General features: G+C 39.8%; 1 protein-coding gene and 1 non-coding gene across 3 annotated transcripts in view; both read right to left on the bottom strand.

The window, feature by feature from the left end:
• Positions 1-587: 587 nt before the first annotated feature.
• The window catches only part of dennd2b (DENN domain containing 2B), a 49,289-nt gene continuing 26,282 nt past the window's right edge, over positions 588-23,594 (bottom strand). For both annotated transcript variants that reach the window (XM_074666992.1, XM_074666991.1), the window contains exons 5-20: positions 21,082-21,203; positions 19,735-19,950; positions 19,357-19,453; positions 19,137-19,181; positions 18,251-18,435; positions 17,429-17,538; positions 16,694-16,763; positions 14,536-14,613; positions 13,290-13,430; positions 13,004-13,152; positions 5,773-5,950; positions 5,334-5,375; positions 4,941-5,052; positions 2,139-2,378; positions 1,778-1,864; positions 588-1,111 (exon numbers count right to left, since the gene is read on the bottom strand). In XM_074666992.1, coding sequence (XP_074523093.1) covers positions 1,077-1,111; positions 1,778-1,864; positions 2,139-2,378; positions 4,941-5,052; positions 5,334-5,375; positions 5,773-5,950; positions 13,004-13,152; positions 13,290-13,430; positions 14,536-14,613; positions 16,694-16,763; positions 17,429-17,538; positions 18,251-18,435; positions 19,137-19,181; positions 19,357-19,453; positions 19,735-19,950; positions 21,082-21,203 — 1,907 coding nt within the window. In that variant the 3' untranslated portion in view covers positions 588-1,076. The remainder of the gene's footprint in view (positions 1,112-1,777; positions 1,865-2,138; positions 2,379-4,940; positions 5,053-5,333; positions 5,376-5,772; positions 5,951-13,003; positions 13,153-13,289; positions 13,431-14,535; positions 14,614-16,693; positions 16,764-17,428; positions 17,539-18,250; positions 18,436-19,136; positions 19,182-19,356; positions 19,454-19,734; positions 19,951-21,081; positions 21,204-23,594) is intronic.
• trnae-uuc (transfer RNA glutamic acid (anticodon UUC)) lies at positions 3,947-4,018 on the bottom strand. The gene has a single exon. It is a non-coding gene; the product is annotated as a tRNA-Glu (tRNA).

Genomic DNA, 23,594 nt, shown 5'->3' on the forward strand with positions numbered 1-23,594 from the left:
GAGAGTCATGTAGGGGTTGTTAAGTGAAGTACATGAAAAATGAAAGTGAAGTAGTACAAACTTGAACATTTGCTACTCTGAAAAGACACAAAAAGTAAAAGTGTTCAGCTTAGTCCAGAACAGAGAACTCTGTTATTTCACATCAAATGTCACCCTTAATTGCTATAAAGGACCCAAGCAGAGTGAAAATAATATGGCGGCTGGACTCTGCAGTGAGCCTCTCAGTTAGGAGAGCTAATAACAGCGTGGCAGTGACAGCTACCAGAGTGATGTGTACAGACGTAATAAGGTTACTAGCAGCATGTGGTAGCTGGTGCTAGACTAACTGTGCCTTCTGGGATCCTGCCAGCTTCTCCTAATACATAGCTTTGGGGGAAGCTGTCACGAATGTGTCATATGCAAAAATACAAGTAGTGGTTATTATTTCACCTGAAAATGTTCCAAATACCTTTTCCTCTGTGACAAAAGTAGAAAACAAACTTTGATGGCGACTGAATTAAATTCTTGGATTGACCTTTAACCCACATTTAGGTACAGATAATATTCAACATTTAAAAAACAAGAAGAGTCACTCCTTCACACTGGGGCATTTGTAGCACTTTAACTACCTTTTTTATTAAAACATTGCAAAAGACTCCATGAAAAGTTACATTTATCCTCTTCATTGTCTTGATGCATGTACAGTTTTTGATACACTCCTTAAACAGAGGACAACATTGTGGTGAGACAATGAAAAAGGAAAACAAACATACAAAATAGCATATAAACTGTACATCTTACCCCATGTCATTTTTTCCCACACACTCACACACACACAAGCACACCTGCATCACGCTCTTCACAGTCACACCTGGACATCAGTGGTTACTCTGAGGCTCGCTCGCTGTGTACCGTCCTGCTATCACTATCTCATAAGGCACTATAAACATACACTGAAGATTATCACAGCCAGCTTACAGTGGAGTAATATGTACATGTTTACACTGAAAACGTTTTGTTTTTTTCTTAAGTGAGAATCATCAAAATGAAAAGCAGAGACATCAGGTCTTTGACTTGTCAGACTGCAGGACTGCACCTCAGTTCTTTTTGTGGAGGAACTTCATTTTACTTCCTGAAAACAAAAGATTATAAATTACAAAACATCTCAGAGAACAGCAGGGTTAAACCAGGCTGAGACAACACAAGGTTTGATCATATTTTCTTAGACTGGTTCCCAATTGAATTTCCAATTTTCAGTAGAGAAATGTGATAACACCCTTCTGGTGTAAAACTCTGCTGTTTCACTCTTCTACTAAGTGGATCCCAGACATTTAAGAAAGGCGTACATCAGGTAATGCCCAACGCCTTAATATAATGCCACTGACAGACAAATGAGGGGAATATTGATGATTTCTGTCATTTTAGATGAGTTTAAATCTGAACACAGTGAACAAGCAGCAGCATCTAAAAGTTGTAAATGTTGGTGTCTAGCTCCCTCTGGCCAGTAGCACCAGCAACAACAGAGCAAATCTGTAAATCTTCTCTTGTCATGTAGAGATTTAACAAAGTCTGATTTTTTTTCTTTTAAAGCTGATCCAGTTTTTAATTCTCTACGTTTTAATATGCCTTGTATCTCAGGAAGCTTTTTAACCCCTTGGCTACACATAAACAGTCTCCTGGCTAGTTCAGGATCTTTCTTGCCATAAATAATTTACACTGTCTGTTCTAGGAAACAAACTTAAGTTATTTGAACTCCCAAAAACTGAGTCCAGACTTGTGTGTCTGCTGAAAGACTCACCAAGGCCTTTCAGAAACTTGTTGACTCCACTCTGCTCTGTGTCTGGCAGCTCCTCTAGATACTGATCCACCCTCTGCTCAAACAAACCTGCCAACAAAGACACAAACGAGACAGCAAAAGTGATTACACACAATCATTTTAGCATCTGGAGAAGTAACAATTACTTTTGTAACTGTTTTGGAGCAGAGTGATGTAGCCTGAAAACATGCTGATGGTAACTTTTAGCCACTAGAGATCAGTATTACTGCAGAACCTCTGCTCCAGGTTTCCATACAGAAACGGATCCAGACATTCCATCAAAACTTTAAGGAGGAAAAAAAAAAGCATGAGAGGTCACAAGACTTAGAGGAGGACTGTCTACCTTTAGCCCTGGTCTTTCTAAGCTCCCGATCCTGAATGAACCCTGCAAACATCTGAGACTCCATGAAGACACCCAGGAAACGTCGAATGCTTTTAGATGCTACAGACTTGCGAAAGGCTTCTCTTTGGAAGACGCGCTCTCCTCGCTCATTCTGAGTGATAAACAGGGAGTAATGACCGATGGTCTCCAGGAAGAAGCGGATGAAGGCCTCCGACACCAAACTGTTCAAAGAATTGTACTCTGTAGACACACATAACATAAGGAACATCAGTATTTAAACAAAAACAGTAATAAAACACATAGAGCAGAAAAAGTACATGGTTTGGTTTGAAGCATATAAACATATAAGAGATAAAATTCACCCACAGCTATTGTCAGGGGAGTGTCCCATAATGCCTGATCAAATACCAAGAATCTAATTAACCATCAAATAAAAAAAAAATAAGTAAAGTTGCATGGTTGCTTCTTTCTTGCTTTATTTTCTCCTTATCTGAAGTGGTCAAAGATTTTACAAAACTAAGTACTAGACAATAGACGGATGACTTTATGGTCTACATTTTACAATGCTGGAAAAAACACAGAGGCTTAAGGGACTCAGTGAAGAAAGGAATCAGTGTTGGACTAAATACAAAAACATTCAGGGAAAACTGTTGAAAAGAATTAACCAGGACTGTGACTGTGAGGCTTCATGAAACAGAGAGTGAGGCACAGTTTCAACATATTTGGGTTTTGCTTATTTTCTGAAACCCTTTGCTTTTTCTTAGGTATTTCTTGTTAGTGATTGTTATTTTCCTTTCATACTGAGTGGATGATTTGTGCAGAAGTCAGCAGGAAAAAAACAGAAAGTTCATGAAATTTTCCTGCGCCTATGTGTGAGCAACAACCTTTCTTTAAGTGTTTTGCATAGCAGGACAAAAAATAAGGTCTCACAGGCCAGGAACAATGTCTCAATTTTCAGACTCAATATTTTAAAAAATGAAAAGTTTTGTGAGTTTGAGTATATCAATAAAGCTTAAACATCCATCCGTTAAGTCGGGAGTAATGCACAAGGGTCTGTATTACTTTTGCACATAAGCAAAACCATGGTTTGACTGACACACAGCAGATGTAATTTAACCACCGACAGTGTTAGCTGCAGACTTTATTTCAGAGAAAAATGTGGAAAACAGATGCTGCAATCACTTAGGGTCCCATTTCCAAGTCAGGAAGTTTTTCTTTTGACATCAGTTTAATCATAAATTTTTGTAAAGAACACAAGTGCTACAATGGGTGGAGTAAATATATGTTTTATAAATTCAACACTATTTTTTTGTCCACTGTTTTTAATATCCTGAATTCTCACAGGCTGTAAGAGTTGTCTGACTTAAGGGGGCCTTTATAGGAATTTTTCCACTCAGGAACTGAATCTTCAAACAACAGGTTTGTGCCATGTAAGGTACTTTTTTACGCATTGAATTTGAAAACTAATACCTCAAAATTTATTGAAAACTAAGTATTAACTGAGTATTGAAATCAGGACAGCAGCCTGTGTGGCTCTGTGGAAATCTCAAGCAGATTGGGTACAGTTTAGATTTCGACTGACCTCAGCATTGCACAATTCCAGTTAAAGTGCTGCAAAGACACAAAATTCCACATTGAAATTGGCAAGAAAACCTGCCCTGTGTTCTTCAGGATCTTTCCCTGGTTCATCAGATGGGTAATTATCCTCAGAGGTGATAATTATCAAACTTCACATTAGTGCTACAGAATGCAGAGATGAGCTTTCAAATTAACAGTTGTACAGTGTTCAGACCATTTCAAAACCCTACTTCCCACACCGGGAGTTGAACCCGGGCCGCCTGGGTGAAAACCAGGAATCCTAACCGCTAGACCATGTGGGACACAGTGCTTGCTTCTTTACGGTGTATATTCCATTTTTGTTATATGCTTTTCTGTTTCCTTTTTCAACCGTTATACTTTATTGCTGTTCCTTCTTGTCTACTGAATATCTTAGCTGTCATGGGCCTGGCCTTATTGGTCAAAGTTATGTTCAGACATCCGTTTAATCGTTCATACTGTTGGCTGCATTTCATAAGTGTCTGGCTCTGGTTTGCTGATGAGCAACAACAGCTTGTGATTGACATGCAACAGATGTAACGAAACCACAAATTTTTAGCTGTTTTATTGTGGAGAAAAATGTGGAAAACTGAGACAGAAAGGCCATACAGTTTACTCACTTCCTATCCTTCAATGTGAGGACTGGAGTACATTTCTTTGTGGTCATCTAGCGTCAGCAATCTTGTCATAATTGAAACAACTAGTATCTTCAGGGTTGAGCCTAACAAAAACATGTCTGATCAGGGAAAAGACTTCTCTTAAAACTTCTCACTTGTAATGAACCAAGGCCACCTAGGTAAATACCAGAAAACCTACCACCATATGGGAATAATAAAACTGTTAGCATAACATCAAATAACTAAACAAATCTATCCTAATTTCAAATATAAATCATATTAACAAAGTGTCTTTAACTGTTATATTTCTTTTACAGTTTAGTCTCCAGATTAGAAGTAACCAAAGATAGGTGAAGAAAAAGATTGTAATTTGTCCCCGTAACCCTGTCATAGCAACATATTATCTCACCTGACCTGGGTTGCTTCTTATGACTCACTACCCTGAGATGTCTGAACAGAGAACATCATCTTAAACGAGTTTCACAGAGACTCAGACTGAACATGTTCTGCTACAGAAACTGTTGCTCTAATTAATAAGGAAAACATCTGTCTCTGTGGGGGTGGGTGGAGGGGGTTGTCACTTATTCACCTTCGTCTGATTCGCTGTCAGAGTCCTGGTTGATGATGTCATTCCTCTGTTCCAGTGCTTGCTCAAGAGCTGCCTGGAGTTTTCGAGGCAACAGTGAGGCCTCATCGTCCATCTGAACTCAACAGAAAACACTCCAGTTAGAAACGAGAAACTAAGATGTTAAGACCTTAACATGTGAATGCTTTTTTAAGAATAAATTTCAAACACTATTTTCACAGACAAGCCACAAACCAATAAAAAAAAAATGGGATGTCGCCAAAATTCACAACCGAGAATTATTATTCTGGTCCAACCCTGGCAGGGGTCACTGTTCAGCAAATGTCCTTTCCAAGGTTAGATTTTTTTTATTTATTATCATATTGTATTATTTTTAATAATACTCATTACACTTACCTGGCGGATGAATCTGTCAGTTCCAAGGTCAACCATCAAAGCCTAAGAAAAAACAAGAACTTATCTTAATACTTTTTATTTCAATTTCATATTCTACATACAGTGAAAGCAAGAACATTTTCTTGTGTAACAAACATTTTCACAAAAAGTTTAAAAAATTCACAGAACAGAAAAATAATACAAAAAAAATAAAAAAAGAATAAATTAGTCAACAAGAGGGATGATGGCAGAAGATGTTATAGACAGCCTGTGGTCCACGTTAACACTGATTGACATGAGTCTTTTCAAATAAATCGGCTCAGGCGCTGCAGTCAGTCAACTTAGAGAAAACAACTCTTTGTCACCTCCTACTGGGGCCCAGATGCAAATTGGTGTCTATGACAGTGCATTCAAAAGTAAGACAGTTTGAGAATCTGGGAGACAGAGAGCACATCCTCACCTCCTCCACAGGCAACTCCTTTAGCTTTGGCAGAGAGCTGGACAACAGTCCCACCAGGAAGGGAGTGGGGCAGCAAACAATATCCAACATAGAGGCAGGCAGCACGGGGATGAAGGTGTGTTGCCAGGAAAAAGGGTAAAGCAGTGCCACCACAGCGTGCATGCAGCTGGACAAGGTGCTGATGATAAGAGACAAAAAAAACACACCATCAACCCCCTTTTCACTGAAACATCATCGCCCTGCAGGGGCTTCACAGGAAAAAAACAGACACAGTCAAAACAAGACAAATGTTTTACTACATAACAAAGTTTCATCCTGACTGAAAGGGGAGTGGTTTTCCAAATGGCAATGGGATTTTTAAATAAGTACTACTTGCTCTGTTTATCAGCCATTGTACATAAAAAAATTGAAATCTCTTTTTTAATATTATAGAGGGCTGTTTACTGCTCTTCAATGGGACATTAAGAGAGTAAAAATTAATAGGTAATAATATGCACCAGACTGTCAGAACTAAATATTAATCCTGGACTTGCAGTGAGGACTTTCTTACAGGGCACTTGTTCTTTCAAGCGGGTGCCCTTGCAGTAAGAGCCTCAACTTTAGACAATGATCTAATGGTCATTGTCTAAGATTTACCATTTAGGGGTGCAGCGCTAACATCATTGTAAATTTATACTATTACAGATGGTGAGTTGTAAAGAAAACTTGACAAATCATTATTCGAAAGCTTCAATATTGATCCCAGCCACAGGAATAAAACAGGGAAGTTTTGAGAGAAACTCTGGGGGAAAGGGTGATATTTTAAGCAAAAACTTCAGCTACCATTAGGTAGAGGTGAGTATTGGCAAAAACCTCACGATACAATACTCATCACAACACTTGGGTCGCAATACTATCGTATCGCAATATATTATGACATCACAATATTGTGATGTATTGTGATATTCTGCACAGTTACCTAAGACAAAAAAAATAGAAATGCATTCATGTAAGTCAAACAATATTACTGTAACATTAATTGGGTAACAGACATGGTCAGTAAGAGAAACTCATAAATGTCAGTTGGGGAAACCAGTGTTTCTCATAATATTACTGATTTTGCGTTAAAAAAAGTTACTATGATTTTGATTTGAAAAATGAAATTTAAAACAGTTCTAAAGCAGCTGACCCAAAAACAGAGAGAAAACACAGTGGAGTAGCTTTTTAGCGCTATCCACTGCAGTAAAGGTGCGGAAGTCGAACTTGGCTAAAATATGTTTTTCTAATTCATTTTTTCAGATATATCTATATTAACAGATGAAACATCGATATAATACTGGAGATCAATGTATTGCGACATATTGCTGTATCAATATTTTTGACACCTCTACCATCAGGTAAGTGGTAATGCTAGCACTAAGCCACCTCCTCCAGATTCCTAATACCGCTTTTAGTGATAAAGTGAAAGTGAAAACATTCCCCCTTGAAGGTGTCATAAAATACTCTAAGAAAGGCATACACTGACCTTAGTAAAAACATCCAGTCACCTGCCAGCTACTAGCTAGCGCCTTGTTACTACCAGACAATAGCATAAAATACAATTCGGCAGCTATCTTGCTAGCTTAACATTGAGCAATGTTAGGGCTTACCGTTTCTCATTCTATACCTCCAGAACAAGTAAAAGGAAAGTCACTTGTAAGCTAATTCTGATAACTGCTGGTAAACAGCTGTATGCTACTATTAGCTATTGACACAATGTAAAAATATAGTGAATTATAAAGCACAAGGCAACAAGAAGTTTATTCGTCACCAAGCTCTTTCCCTAAGATAAGTTACCACTTGATCCCTTTTTCCTTCCTAACACATACAGTCATTCATATGAGAAATAACAGCACAGACAACTCCATTTTTTCAGCTTCACTTCCACTCCTGCCTCTCACAGGTTTCACACATGTATTACAGGCCACAAAGAGGATGTGTGAGCCTAATAAGGAGCTTTATTGTGACATTAATCTTGTCTTTTTGGGTGGCGTGACTCTGACATGTTGATATAGTTAAGCTGGAGGCTTGTTGACGCACTACCAGAAAAGCACCAATTTGCTTTAACTCCAACAGCTGTGGTATAAAACAGAGATCACAAATAGCAGCATGCTTTCTCACGATCCGTTGCTTGTTGACAGTGGCTGACCCCCCTCCCTTCTGTCCTCTACATACTGTCCAGTCCATGTACACAAAAAGAGTGAAAATAAACCATGGCTGCACACACACAGAGCTCTAAATCAGTATGGATCAGGAGCAAGACCAGGGATCAAATATGGTATGCAAACGCACCCGCTTGAGATATACTCACTCTTAATGAGGAATGTTTTTCATAGCTGTCAAAAGAATATCACAGTAAATAGGAGTCACTTCCTTTTTATTGACTCCTCAGTCACTCTGACTTTCAGCTTTAGTGTGAGGAACAAAACATTATCATTCTCATCAATATGTGGAGATGAATGGCAAACTTTTCTTTCCTGGCTTTTAATCTTTCCATCCTTGCTTCCCATGGGTCATATCACTAAGTTTAAATGTGCTTCACTGACAGGGAAAAATAGAATAACAAAAGTAAAACCCTAAAGGCAGCAATAACCACAGTCCTATTAGGTCTTTTCCACTTCTTTCTCAACATGAAGCACTTGCAGCTTTGCTTTGGCCGGTCTGATTTCCATTTGCCTGAGGAGGCCTTGATAATTCCTCACAGACCCCGTCTCCAGGGTTTGACAAGTTTCAACAGGGAGCAATGGGGCACAGATCTCAAAAAACCTTCGCCACAGGCTACATGCAGCCCTGCACACCACTGATACCAAAAGGTTCAATTACACTCGTCCCCCAGCCACACACTCCTGGGAGAAGATGAACTTGCAATGAAAACATTCTGCACTACCAGAGGTTGCCACTCAACTCTGGAAACAGAGAGGGGCATTCCTGTTAGATTCAGACCAAAACTCAATAGCTGCAGACTGTGCCGGGTCAAAATAAAAGAAGACAAATCTGTTGGGTGACCAATTAGAATGAGCAACAGCAACAAAAAGTTAAGCAACCTAACACTGAATGACAAACATTAATTAGATGGGATCTGCAAAAAAATACATCATTACAAAGCTTTAAAACTGGATGTCATGGCATCAGTATTGGATTAAGTTTTGGGAACTCACGGGTTGACTTGCTAGAGAGACAATTAAAATTTTAAAAATTTTAATTAGCCTGAGCTTTGTTATATTTGGTGACAACTTATAATGTTAGTTTGCAATTTGTTAATCTAAGATACCAAAAATAGTAAACATTAGCATGTTAGAACTACAAAAAGTGAGTATGCTAGCATTTAGATAATTGAATTACTCTGCAAACAACAGCCTCATAGCAATGTAAGCACGGTTCTAGACTTGATTTTGTTGTCCTCATATTAGTATGAGGAGAGATGGTTAAGGCAGCAAAAACTTCTGAAAGAACAGCTCAGATATAGACCAATTCTTTCATGGCAACACCTAAAGTGTCAATTGGTCAAAGCTAAGACTTCATCAGACCAGGAAGCTACAAGAGACCAACCCTTCTTCATGTTTAAGTTTAATATTTTATTGCTAAACAGTAATCCATACAACCATAAAACAAGCTTCAAGAATTTATACGAGCCATTTCAATATGACTACAAACTGCAGAGTCATATTTATGTATCATTCAACATAAATCAAAAGACAAGTCGGTGATGTCCATGTAGAGCTGTTATGTGTTGAGGTTTGGGAGCTAATCCTGACACATTAGCTCTCGTAGGGCTGCCAGGACTGGTTTAGTGTGTGAAGCTGAACTGGCAGATAGTCCAGGAAACATGGGATCCAGAGGCTTAGTCTGAGAAGCCCGGGGGAGGAGGGAAATTTAAGTGTCCGAGATAGAGGGACAGGAAGGGAGGGAGAGAAAGAGACAAAAGCCTGCAACGCCACATGCCTCACAGCTCTACTAAAGCACTGCGCTGGGTCTACCAGAGCTGGCATGGCAAAGACTCATTCCACAGACGGACGACAAAGCGGAGAGGTCTGAGAGAAACTGAACACAGCTGTCAGACACCAGCTGTGCTGCAAAGCTCCATAAAAGCAATGTTAAAGCTCTTCCCAAGCTCAGAATAACACCTAAAATTACACAAAGAGGCAACAAAGTACATAGGGACCTATAGGATTCCTAACAAAAATCTGCACATTGTTTATTTTTATCCTCTTGCAGAACGTTCTGTGCTCCCTAAGTCCCCAAATGGTTTTCCCTCACTTCCTGTCTTGAAGGATCTCTCAGCTCTCTAGCTTTACTGAAGACTACAGCAGGAGCCATTTTACACTGAAAAATGGCTTCTTTAGGGTTTCTATTTAAACCCAAACAATGTCTGAGTTTGATTAGCACTGTCTGGTGAGCAGGCGCAGTGTGAGCGTCGACACGTGGGCCTTAATCTTCACGTGAACAGCGCTGACGTAGAAATCAGCTGGACAGGCTCTGTTAATGACCTACTCTTTCTTGTCTGTTTGACAAAAACAGAAACATTTCACATGTTTACAGTGTGTAGATTTCAATCTCATTCAGCGTTAGACACCACATGGGAAACTGGTTAACTTGTTAAAAGCAGCCTTGGCACGGTGCCAGCTCTACAGCCCATGTTACAGAAAGAGTAATAACAGAGAACGTAATGAAAGGAATATGGTTCCATGCTGATTAGAAAAATGCCATTGGCTATGGCAATAATTCTACCTTCCTGGGGTTTATAACCACCATTGATCATATTACTGCAGCTGCAAAATATCTTAGTACTCTAAAAACCTGAGACTCACTTGGAGCGGATGGATTATTCCTGAGATGAAAAATAACACCCAATACTAAATGTACCAATACCTTACACTTTACATTCTTGTGTGTATGTACCAGTTTCTAAACTCACAAATTAGTGGATAGTACTTCACAGCATCAAGGGGAAACTCTTATTGCCTATGTAGAATCTTTTATGTGAGCTGTGTTAATTCACCATGCTTGGAAAAAAAAGATGTTAGTATTCCCTTTACAGCCTCTTCCATTCTAGCTCTTATCCTCTGTCTTCCTCTCAAACACACATTACATCCCCATTTTGTCTTTTCTTTATGCTAATTCTAATGACGTGTAAGGCGTAAGCTCATCTCTGCAATAAACAATCATTTGATACATCCATTTTTTAGAGAGGCAGTTCTGTTTAAAATAAAGCAGCAAAGACTGGAGGATTCAATCATTTTGATGGAGTCATATCAGGGAAAGTCATTTAGATCCAATCTGCAGTAACACTATGACTGTAGGACTTCACTGCCACGCTGAGAGATCAATCCAGACTTGCAAACACAATTTGGTAACCGTCCTCATCTCTTGCCTGCGGACTGACAGAGACTGTTTACATAAGTCTGCAGATCTGACAAAACCCAGTGAGCATCTTCAGGTCAATTGAGTTAAGCAATTACAGAATGACACAGTTCATGATGAATTTATCTGATCAGGCATCCAACTTGTTGTTACAGGCTTAGTAAGGGGAATGTCGCTGAGGAAGAAATTGTCTGTGCAGACTTTAATACTGTAATGAAGATCTCTCCAGAAAAACACCAAAAGTTTTAGAGTAATAACACAAGAACTGAGAGAATGTGGCATGCCAAAGAAACAAACCATACAATACCCCACAGAGAACCAGTGCCTAACATGGCTTTCCTCCCACTTCCTGCTTGTGTTAGATATACATTACAAGAGAAAAATATACATCATGTTCTGCTCCGGAGGTATTTTGGGAATGGATTATGTACCAGAGCCCCGGAGGGAGCAGTCTTTTTTATCAGTGCAGTCATTAATGCTACAGTGAGGCCCTGTCACTGCTTCAAAAGAAACCAAAACACAGAGACTTGGCATGTATGCATCCTTAGATCTTCAACAATAGAATACATCTACACACACACAGCTTGTGCAGATCACAAAGCTGGCATGATTTAATGTCTATCGTAACATATAACACATCCTAATTACTTATATCCTTTTTGATGGTACTCCCACAGCCTGCAACTTCCTTTCTAGTTTGAAATTTGACTTTGTGTATCCTTTTTTTACTCTAGAGATTAATAACTGTTGTGCTTTGTGTTGATTTAACCATCAGAAAACATGAACTGTAGCTAATATTGACAGTTGCATAAATACTGGTGATCAGCAGATAATGTTTAGCATGTTAGCATGCTCACTTTAACTGATTTACAGAAAACAGAAAGTAAAGCCGAGACTGAAAATTTAGATTTGTTATTTGTTCATTAGTTAAAACTTTTGCTTCTTTGATCATACTAGAAAAACAGTTCATTATCAATCCAGAGAGGAATTTCAATCCGTACAACAAATTTAACAGCAATCCTGCTCATAAGTCAAAAAGGTATGTGAACTTTATATTGACAGCATAAAAAGTTTTTTCACATTTTTTATCCCCCACCCACCCACTGTATGAGTGATTGTACATTACTTGGAATCAACCATCAATATATCACTGTGATATAATATCTTGAGTCCCCACCCTGACTCCTTGATGTTATCAACTCTGGTAATGAGCAGCTTGGGCCCATTGTCTCCAGGGACACACAGAGTGCCATGGATCATACTTAGGGAGTGAACATGGCATCATAAGTCAAACGGTGACAGTTGAGCCACAGATCATAGAGGGCAGAGTCGCACACACAGGAAGTACATTCCTTCTCCTCACAGTCACTGCCCCACTGATGTTTGTTTAAACTTGGCTTTGATACATGGAGAGATTGCTGCTCTTGAATCTCGTACAACCCGACCCTCGCCTCCAAAGCTCTAAAAGTATCTCTCTTTTTTCTGTAGGAACCAAACAGACTGGGACACTGGGTCTCTGGAGACTCTTATCAGCCCCACCCAATCCTCTTCTGGTTGTGACTCTCACTCAGTGACCCACTTTTCATTGTGGTATCAAACTGACTGACTAAATGACTGGCTAACTGACTGACATGATGCCTGGCTTCTGGTACTAATCAACACATAATAATACTAACAGTTCAGATCAATGATACCAGGATGAAAAGCACAATGATACTTTTTTAGATGTCTATGAGTAGAAAAGTTGAACTCTGCTATCATCAGCTAGGATTTGTCAACAAGCTAAATCTTGGGCACATTTGACAGGATCAGCTGAGAGATGGTTGACCAAATACAAATTTCCCAGCCTCACCTTAGTTTATCAGCCACAAAGATGACTCTGCGCTCCAACAGTAGCGAGGCAAAGACTCGTATCACCTGCCGTACACTGAGGCAACTGAACAGACTGTCAAAATCAACATGCTCCAGTCTGGAGTCTGTGGGCCGCCTCAGCTCAATGACCTGAAAGACAAAAGCATACATATGAGTTAGATTAGGCCTCACAGTCGGTGTCATTCAAAACAAGATCATGGAAAATAAGAATTGTAAAAATTAAATAGTGGCAGTGTTTTATTTCCTGCTTTTTGAGAACCTCTGACCTCATTTCCTGCTCCAGGCAGGAAAGTCTTCACTTTGATTATCTTCCCTGGTGCAGGGAAGGGCGACTCCATAAGACTCCTCATGAAGGGATAAACCAGAGCTGCTGAGACACCTCGTCGCCGCTCCACCTCATCCAGGATCTAAATGTGGAAAAAAATAAAAAAGACAACTTAGAATAACATATTTTAACTTGTTCTGACATCAACAACGCACATGCACACGTCTGCAGATCTGTAGACCCGACATCTGTTCATTCGAGAGGGCCTAGGATTACAGGATTTAATTCATACAGAAAGAATAGCTGCAAAAGACAAAAAAGAAATGCACTGTCATCACAGTGACAATTTATGGAAACTTATTGTTGTGTTTGACTAGTAACAATTGTGTGGGACTCAGGATTCATTTTCTGTTTTTAAAAAGAGCAACTGAATTTCTTTCCATTGCTGTGTGATGGGAAAATTCCACCCTGAGTGATTTTCTGTCTGTTTTGGTCCAAGCTGCCACTGTCCTGGAAAGCTGATTGGAGAAGGGATTGTTGTGAAGGCCATATGATATCGCCTCTCTCATTCTGTCTGTCTCTTATATACAAGCCCAGCTGAAGACACACATTCAAGCTGTCTTTCATCTCAGAGTTATGGTTTTGTCCTCAAAGTGAAGACATTTGAAGTATTATTTGCACTCTTATACGTTTTAAATTTGTTAAACAACATTAAGCAAAATGGAAAATCTGTCATTAAAGGCCTTGAAAAAAATGCTCAGTCCTGTTAATTCAGCTCTTTGATGCAGATTTGAAATCTTTCATTTCAGGCTACATAAATTTCATGGCCAATAACCACAGCTGGGTTGTCATGTGCTTCACAAGGCTTTTCTAGTGTGTACTCTTACAAAGCCTTGAAATGAAACACAGTTTTGTATTTTTCTTATTAGAAAGCAGCTATTCTGCTTCAGCAGTCTGGGTTTCCTCATGATGATTTAATAGATAAGATAAGGCTAAAAAAGTCTGACAGTGAGTCAGGAGTGAAGAAACACTTGATTCAGGAAATCAAAAAAAAAAGAAAGAGAAGAAAAAAGGAGGCTGAAATAAGTTTTAACAATGAACAGGAACTCAGCAGAGGGTCTGCTGAGAGTCATTTACTTTAGCTGCTATATGGGCAAACCGCAGCTACAACACCACAGATAGCTATCAAGCTGGAGCTGGATGACTCCAGCACATGTGTGTGAGTGTGCACCAAAAACTGCACTCACTGTGGAGAACAAATCGAAACATCCCAGCCTGCTGATGACACAGTACACCTCTGGAAGACGAGGCCCTTTCCCAGTCGGCTGTAAGAGGAAAGCCAGAGGGAATCATTAGACACAAATATTATTAAACATCACAATGAGAAACACGCACGGATGCTTGGATACATTACAGACATCAAAACCTTTTGTCTCAAGTGCACTGTTGAGCGAGCCTTAACTACATTCACTATAACGTAACATTTAGCAGAGCCTCCATACACTGTTCACTTTTTCAAACACCACCCCGAGTTGTTAAACAGGCTCTCGTCGTAACTGTGAGTCCTCTAAGCTTCAGCCAAGACAACTTACTAAATTATAAAAAAAGACACTTTCAAGTTCCTGTGTGTCTTCAGCTTTCCAGGCAAAAATACCTTAAAATAAAACTCTAAAAAATGTCTGAAAATGCAGTGAGGGATTTTTTGAAAAGTGTCTTGATGCAAAATATCTTGTTTCAAAAATTTTAAGTGGCAGCCATTTTTGATGCTTGCAATCAATAAAGTCCTTTTTGTGGCCAATTGTTTCTTAAACAAGATGCATTTCAGGACTTGTGAGTAAGATTTAAATTTCCGAGTCACCACCACTTTCAAATTAAGATACATTATGATGAAGCATTTTATGACTGTAAAATATAGAAAAAAAGATGATTATTTATGAGCTTTGACTTTCCCTCTTTTTTTAAACAGCTTATAAAATCTTATCTGACAAGAATAAACTGATGGTATCTATTCCTTAACTTAACATTTTAAGACAAAAGCAAAAAAAGCTTGTAGTATGTATAGGAGCAGACAGGAGGGAGTTGTTTTTTATCAAACATGCACCCAAATGACAACAGCACTAGAGAATTTAGATGAGTTGTTTTGACACTGTTGTCTAATCTAGTTTTTGATTCAGAGTGCAAGACTTTCATGTGGATACCAGCTTCCTAAACACAGGTGGTTTATCTGCTCCCGCTGATGGTATCTGTCGTCTTCTGTGCACTCACAGACCATTATGTGCTTGAGACACAGACACTCAAATTCAGAGACACAAATGAACACAAGCACTCAAGAAACACCAATCCACTTGTCCATATTAGGCATACAGTTTTCTCCTCTTGTTTCTCCTCCGCTTTTTCAAATGGATGATTAAATCAAGTATGTGGAGCTTGATTCAAGGCCTCAGGAATGCTTGGTTACTGCCAACGGCTGGTTGGACAGCAGGAAGGAGGAAAGACGAGGAAAGGGGAGGAAACAAAGTCACCGGAGGGGAGCAGCTCACCTCCTCCTCCACCTTCATTAAAATCTGATTCCATCAAGATGAATCTCAGATCAACAGAGCACATCAGAGGACTTTAAAAGCTTTTTTGTCTGGTCAGAGAATTCCCCAAATTTCCTGCTGTTTTTGAGCTCAAACACTCATACACAGTAGAGTGAAGACACTCCCAGCAAACCTCTGAGAACATACACACTGTAGTACTGTAAACATACTCAAAAAAACCCTACAGCAAACAAAAACTACCACCACATTCACAGAGTCCCACACAGCTGTGATCTCTACCCACAAACTAAATGTGAAGCTCCACCGAAAACTTCAAAGCTCCCTGCAGACTCATTATGAAGAAAAATGCTCCACAATGACAAAGTAAAGATTTTTCATGGTTTCTCTGTACTGCTTCTCCTGAGAAACTCTCGTAAATTTTAACGTGTCAGTCCTAACAGAAAGTTCAGTGTAATTATGGTATTGCAGTCATATTTTCATGTGCATTACGCCTTTGATTATATATTGTAGGATATTCATACATCAAATGAAAATAGTTATTTAATCCTGATGGTTTGAATGTTACTCCAGACGACTCTTTGACCACTGCTTACTAATGGTATTTCCAAGGCAAACATGAATACCAAAACCAGGGAAATCCCTGTAACTGACCCTCATACTCTGACTCTGAATTGTGGGGTTTTTTTGTTGTCCTTCTTGCTTTTCTCTTTCCTGCTTTCATAGTCGCATGGTCATGCAACACATCATTGCCCCCACAGGAAAAACCTGTCACATGTTCACATAAAATCAGTCTGTCACAACAAACAGGGCTCAGCAGGGTGTGAACAGGGAGCAGAGGACAAGGGGGTGAGCAGCCATAACTTACCAGCAGGCGTCTGCAGTACCCAAACCTCCTGCTGCCGTCCTCTCCGGTCAGCATGAAGGAGAAGGTCTCGCTGTGGAAAGAAATGAAAGTATGCACATTAGTAAACACAAGGGCACATGTGCCACATACACAAACACATACGCAGCTTAAAGAAGAAGGTATCCTGCTTGTCAGCAACAGACATGTTGAAAGTTAACACATCTGTTTGAAAATATTTAACGGCAATACAGTTTTAAATGTACTGAGAACTATGACTTTTTGGGTATTTGATGGATCTGTTGATACTGAGGAACACTATGCAGGAAGTTCATGGTGTAGATCCAGTAAAAGTGTTGTAAAATGTGTCCTCTGTGGCTGTAGAGATGCTACCCAGAATGAGAGCAATGATCTGAACCATTTCTTAAGGATTACTGAAATTATTATTTCAGTTTGACAGGGTGCTGGCTCTATTGAACAGGGTGTTGTTTAAACATGGTTGCTGTTTACAAGACAGGAGCTGTTTAATCTAAGACACAGCTGAGGTGTTTTTCCAAGTAAACCCTTAGTATCAGTCATTAACTATAACCTGGAAAGTCACACTTTGAGTTCAGTAATTAAACAAACATAACTCCCATCTAAGGGTTTAAATATTAATCCTGCCAATTACTTGGAAGTGCAATGCTACATGAAATGAACCTTTTAACAGACAAGTGAGTAATAATTAACTATACCAAAGAAGGAAATGTTGAGCCATACCTGGAGTACTCAGATACAGGACTCCAATCCTTTGCATCGGGGAAACAGAACTGAGGAATGGCTTTGAGTCTCTGTTCTGCCTCCCTCATCTGCTTGGTGGGTCGCTCTAGCTGTGAGAGGAGAGGAGAGGAATACAGTAAACTTCAGTTCAGTCTTCCTCAAATAACTGTTTTCTCCTTTTTTAAGATCTGTTTGGATCTTAGAAATGTAACCATCAAATGACCAGACTGACATCTTTTTAACACCAGAGTAAAAACTTTGCCTGCTCGAGTCCTCATTAACTCATGAACAGAGAGTGTCTTCCCTAGCTTGCAGAGATAGATGGCTCCTAGGGGACACTTCCGCTAAAATAAACATTCAATAGCCTTAAAATATATTTTTAGATGACTAATAACACTTTCCTGCCACAAAAATGGATTCTCTTTTTATCCTGGCTGTAAACAAGCCCCAAAGACCCCAGAAGATTATGATTTAATCACATGACATAAACCTTTCATAGCTAAACAACCTGCACCGTATAACTTAACTAGTTGCTTACCTCATCTGTTACCCTCATGTATAGGGTTACTCATTTGATCCTTAGTCCTCAACTCAAAAAGAGTTGAACTTTTGCATTTTATCACAAATAAACTATTATTAGATGATTTTATATTTACATATATTTGATATTTCCAAGATTTTAAAACTGCCAAGTGTCTTCTCCCCCCTAACAGTCTACCTTATCACAGAGCAGCACCTAACAGAAGTGCAGATGTGACTTATCATAGGCTTTGGACAGGAGTCAGCACAGATGCTGCAGTACTGATTCAGCAATGACTTTACCTTGGGGAACTGGTAGGTGACCTCTGGGGAGTAAGAGTTTTTGCTGGGTTTCTTTTTTAGAGAAACAACCACAAAATACTCAAAGAGTTCCCTCTCTTGCCACTCGATGAGCTGTAGCTCCAGTGTTCGGTAGCTGGGGGCCCGACGGAGGATCGACTGCAGTTTTAACAACCTCTGAGTGTGAGCTGAGGAGAGAAGCAAGTGTAAATACACATGTGCCCTGTTAAATAAAACTAACTTGACAGATTTTAACTGACAATATAACACAATCACTCCCTGCAGTGTAGTCTAGATATGAAACTACACACAGTTAGGGATGGGTACCTTTTACTTTTGAACGATACTACACTGATGCATGGTACCTGGCAATTGGTACCAATTTTCGGTACATTTGTTTGTTTATGTGGTAACTAAAATTAATTTGTTTAATGAAAGAAATCTCAAAGTTTTTAATTTAATATATCCATTTCTCAATTTATAAACTTGCAATACTGTGTTCATGTTCAGCATGAGAAATCACCTACTCTTCCACTCCTTCACAGTCACAGGGATGCATTTAGGTACCTAAACATGGTACCGTTTGATTTTATCTGAATTGCTCTGTGCTTCAGACAGAATTCAGTCGGTACCTATAAAAATACCTAATTTGGTATAAAATGGTAAGGTTAGCAAAAGGCTAACGCTAAGTATGATATTAGCTTGGATGTGACTGAATGCTAAAATAAGCTGCTGTTTAACAAAAGCTACACGACACTACATGAAACATCTCTAGGCAGCCAAAATACTTAAAGCCCAGGCAATAACTGCTACACAGTGGAATAACACTAATAAAATCAATTCGTATTTATAATTTTTCTGCTGGCAAAAGAACACAGAGGTTACTCACCTTTGAACCTGTCATCAGAGTCACTCTCGCTCTCACTGTTATCATCTGTCAGCAAACATGAGACAGAAAGAGGGTGCTTTTTATGGGTCGCAGTTCTTTTTCACAAACATGTGTTTATGTCATGAGAGGGACACAGAAAGAACTCTATGTGGGTGGTTGAGACACAAATATTTACCCTCTTATCTTGCCTGTGGATAAAGGGAGTAAAAAGAGCTCTTACCCCTCAGAGAAGCAGTCTCAACATTGGACATGGACAGCTTCTTCAGCCTCTTCTTCCCACGTTTAGTGCAGTAAATGGAGTTGATCCTCTGGACCAGCTATAAACAGAGCAGAGAGGAAGTTCTCTGTTGGGGAATCTTAGGTTTGTTTCTTTTGATCCTAAGTATAGAAGAAGAAAGAGGTTTACCTGGCCAAGACCAATACTGTACTGTACTTACATGCTGCTCAAATACACAACTGTAAGTGTTCGAGACAAGTTCTGCTCTCAGTGTAACTGGTTCCCCACAGAAACCTGAGCTTATCTGACAGGAAGGAGAACACGGTCTGAGCTCTGCAAAGGCTTAGTCCAGGTGTTTGTGTAGGATCCACTTGTGTGTACCTTGGGGATCCTCCAGTGCCTGTGCGAGCCCAGGGTATCGCTGGTGCTACGGAGGCTGTCGTCCAGAAGGCCACAAGGTGAAGTTGATACACCCCGCTGGGAGAGAAGCAGCATCTCGTCATGGCTGTAACGTTTGGACAACTGTGACATCCGGTGGCTCTTCCTGTCACTTGAGCCAGAGAGGCGAAGTGACTGGCTGCTGGGTTTGGACGGCAACTAGTCAGAAAGAGAAAGGTATATAGTTTTTGTGCAACTTATTTAGACACAGTCACTTTAGCTGTGTCTGTGTCAGATTAGAGGTAGATGCAGGTGGGTTTTTGAGCCTTGGAGAGTTTGAAAGAGCATCTCAACTGATATTTTATCATTCACATATTGGTCAAATCTCGCAAGAACGGGCTTTTTCTGATTTTTAAGAAATTAAAACTCAGTAAAAAATAGCTATGTGGGTGATACTCTGGAGCTACAGCTCATCGAGTGGCAAGAGAGGGAACTCTTTGAGTATTTTGTGGTTGTTTCTCTAAAAAAGAAACCCAGCAAAAACTCTTACTCCCCAGAGGTCACCTACCAGTACTCCAAGGTAAAGCCATTGCTGAATCAGTACTGCAGCATCTGTGCTGACTGAGTCACATCTGCACTTCTGTTAGGTGCTGCTCTGTGATAAGGTAGGCTCTTCAGGGGGAGAAGATACTTGGCAGTTTTTAAGATATTTAATTTTAATTTACAATAGCTGAATTTAATAAACGCCTTCCACAACTCAAGGATTTCGAAACAGCTGTTTAAGTTATTTTTCAGTGCAGATAGAACATTTACACTACTAAAAGCATTTAACCAAAGGGAACAAAGTAACTTTTTATAATTTGATGAAGATGAAATTATGTAGTATGTAAAATACAAATAGCTCATCAAAATTACATCTGCGACACAAGACATGTTCATAATATGCATTTGTTGACCGCTGATTTGTTGCAAATAGTGATACTGTGATATCTCTCTTCACACAAACGTCTTTGGCTAAGCTGCAAACTGATACAACAGTTCCTCCTGAGTATCTATTAAAGGAGTGTGAAACCTATCAAGAAAAACTTGTTGCTATCACCAGTATTTATTAATCTTTCCCTTGTCTTGAGCGAGACGTGTGCCCATGTTGAAGCCAAAACTTCTGAAGAGCTTATCTGTAGAGAATCACCACATCTAAACAAATCAAACTGTTTCCAAACTGTTTCCTCTCGTGCCAAAAAAAGGTGAAGGATCCTTAAAAAGATCTTGTCCAGATCCAGCTCTGACATAGCTCTGTTTACAACAGGAAAACACATTAATGCTGTTGATCCCAGAAGGCTCCTGGCTTACCTGAGGTGGAGAGTTCAGCTTCCTGTCAGTGGTGGTCCAAGATCTGCTGCTCTCAGACAGACAAGATTTCCGACCCAAACTCCTCCGCTTCAGGTCAACATCCTCATATGGGTTCTCCTTCTCTGTGGGGATGAGGAGGGTTTTAAAGGAGGCTCTAAAGTAACGTTTGCAGTAAAGTGAGAAACTGTACAGAGTGTTTTTGACAAGAGGCAGATGAGACCATGGGGTCAAAGGGGTAAACAAGGGGCAGTAAAGGGTGTCACAGGGCAAAAGAGGGCCTCCCTATGGCAAGACTCAATAGAGATGAGGCATGAAAGGTAGGTCAAAGGTCACCACCAACTGGCTCAAGTGAACTCCCTCTTTTATAAACAGTTACTGTTGGCTCAGGGCCCCACAGGCTCCTCTGGGCCCAGCTGAAACTTCTGGACACAACCGTGCAGATGAGTCACTGTCCAGGCATGCCAGTGTCTGCTGTGAGAGCCGAGGAAGAGTCTCAGCGTCTTCGACTGAGATTCTGATCATTAATTTGTTGAAGTGGAAAGAGGAGTTTTCATATCATCGCAGGCTACTCAGGATAACATTAGCAAATTAAAAAAAGTGTTTTTCTTTCAAGAACTAACAAAACATTTAAGTATGTTAAAAACAATCAAACCCAAGCCCATGTGTTGAAAGCCAATGTGAAACATTTTAAATGGTTATCAAACAGACTGATACCAACACTGAGGCAGCTTTATAACAAAAATACAAAAAATCAAAGAGACCAGGCACAACTTTTAATGCCTACCGCTGTGAGAGTAGCAAGCAAAGATAAAAGGGTTTTTTTTAAAGGGGCCATATCATGCTTGTTTCTCCTTTTCACTATGCCAGACTAGGATGCCTGTACAGCATTTCTGCCCTCAGTACAAGTCATTCAGTTCCTTAATTGCCCCACAATAGCGTTCTCAATATCCTCATTTTAGGCCATTCTGAAGATCCCGTTGAAACGCTCCGTTTCGAGAATGACCTCCAGTAACCTTGTTACGTCACAGCCCTTTGTGCTCTGATTGGTCAGTTCTATCAGAGGGGGGGGGGGGGGGGGGGTAGAGCCAGGGGGCGGTTTTTGCAGCGTGGCAGTATTTACAAAATTGCCACATCGAATGGAGCAGACCGAGCGAGTTTGCTGTATGCCAAAACTTCACTGTAAGGCATTGATAGCACTAATAAAATGGCAGAGTGTAGGATACGTCCTTTTGTATTGGACCCCGAGTCAGACCCGGACAGTTCTGCAGCTCAGGAGGAAGAAAATCCACCTCGACACAGATCATCTCAGGACGCTTCAGTGTGGTGAGTCAAACCGGCACTGTAACATGTATAGTTGATACGTGGCAATATAGGCAGACTTCACCAATAAACTATTTCTATAATAGGGCTCCATCCTGCTCCTTCACTTTTCTCTGTCTGTTTTATCCATCATGCTGAAAGTGTAGTCTAAAGATCGCCTCTACCGTCAGTTCGTCACTATGTTAGCACTCAGTCAAGTTAGCCAGAGCTAGTAGGGAGCTTTATTTATACACGGCTCTTGGTGGGTGTATCCCTTGGTGGTGGTTGTGCGATTAACTGACTTCACAGAGGAGGAGCTGCTTTATCAGATTACTCCAATAAAAAGAGAGGATCCTCATGTCGTCATTGAGGTCGAAATCTCGAAGCCAAATGTCAATGACCTATTTTCAGAGGCATCAAATCTCGTTCTAGGATATCAGAAAAAATACAATATCTCATTTTTTGAAAATTCAGGGGGTGAAAGGTCTTGTTTTCACCTTTATTATTTTATATGTAAGTATTAAATCACGGATCAGCATGATATGTCCCCTTTAAATTATTCTTCCACAACAAATATTTAAAGTGAGCAAAGTACATGACTTTTAAGATACGCAGTATGAGATTTTGTTGTTAAATACAGATGAGAGGCACACTTCCATCCACAGGGGCATCAAAATCAAATAAACAAAATCTCCTCACAGGGGCTCTAGACGTTTTGGGGAGCGGCAAATAAGATAAAGGTTGTAAGGTCAAAAACTGACATTTTTAATGCATAAACCAGTTTACTTTTTTATCTTAGTACTCATTCTAGACATCAGATTTGCTATTGTGAACCATTTTTTGAAAAGCACATTCTACACCCAGAATACAGCCTACCTCAAAGCTGTAAGTGTTTCTCCACAATAGACAATTTTAGTGAATGCATGACAGCAAAAAAGGAAAGAAAGGGAACATTTCAGAGCCAGGCTCTCACTGATGTCACCTGGCAGATGGCCAACTTCAATAAAAAGAAAACTTGTGTAACACCACAGTCCATGTCTATTTAGACATGTGCTCTGAGAATAGCTTTTTGGCAGGGTCTGAAAAAGGTTGTGAGAAAGTGAAGGAACCACAGTGAAGAACAAAAACAGAGCCAGATGGCGTCTAAAATGCATGAGGGGAACTTTGAAAGGAAAGAAAATCAGTGTTATCTGTCGGAAGAAATGGGAGAGAAC

The sequence above is a fragment of the Halichoeres trimaculatus genome, unplaced genomic scaffold (genome assembly GCF_033239565.1).
Source record: "Halichoeres trimaculatus isolate MK-OKI-2021-1 unplaced genomic scaffold, fHalTri1.1 fHalTri1_scaffold_3, whole genome shotgun sequence".
In the NCBI taxonomy this organism is placed as follows: domain Eukaryota; kingdom Metazoa; phylum Chordata; class Actinopteri; order Labriformes; family Labridae; genus Halichoeres; species Halichoeres trimaculatus.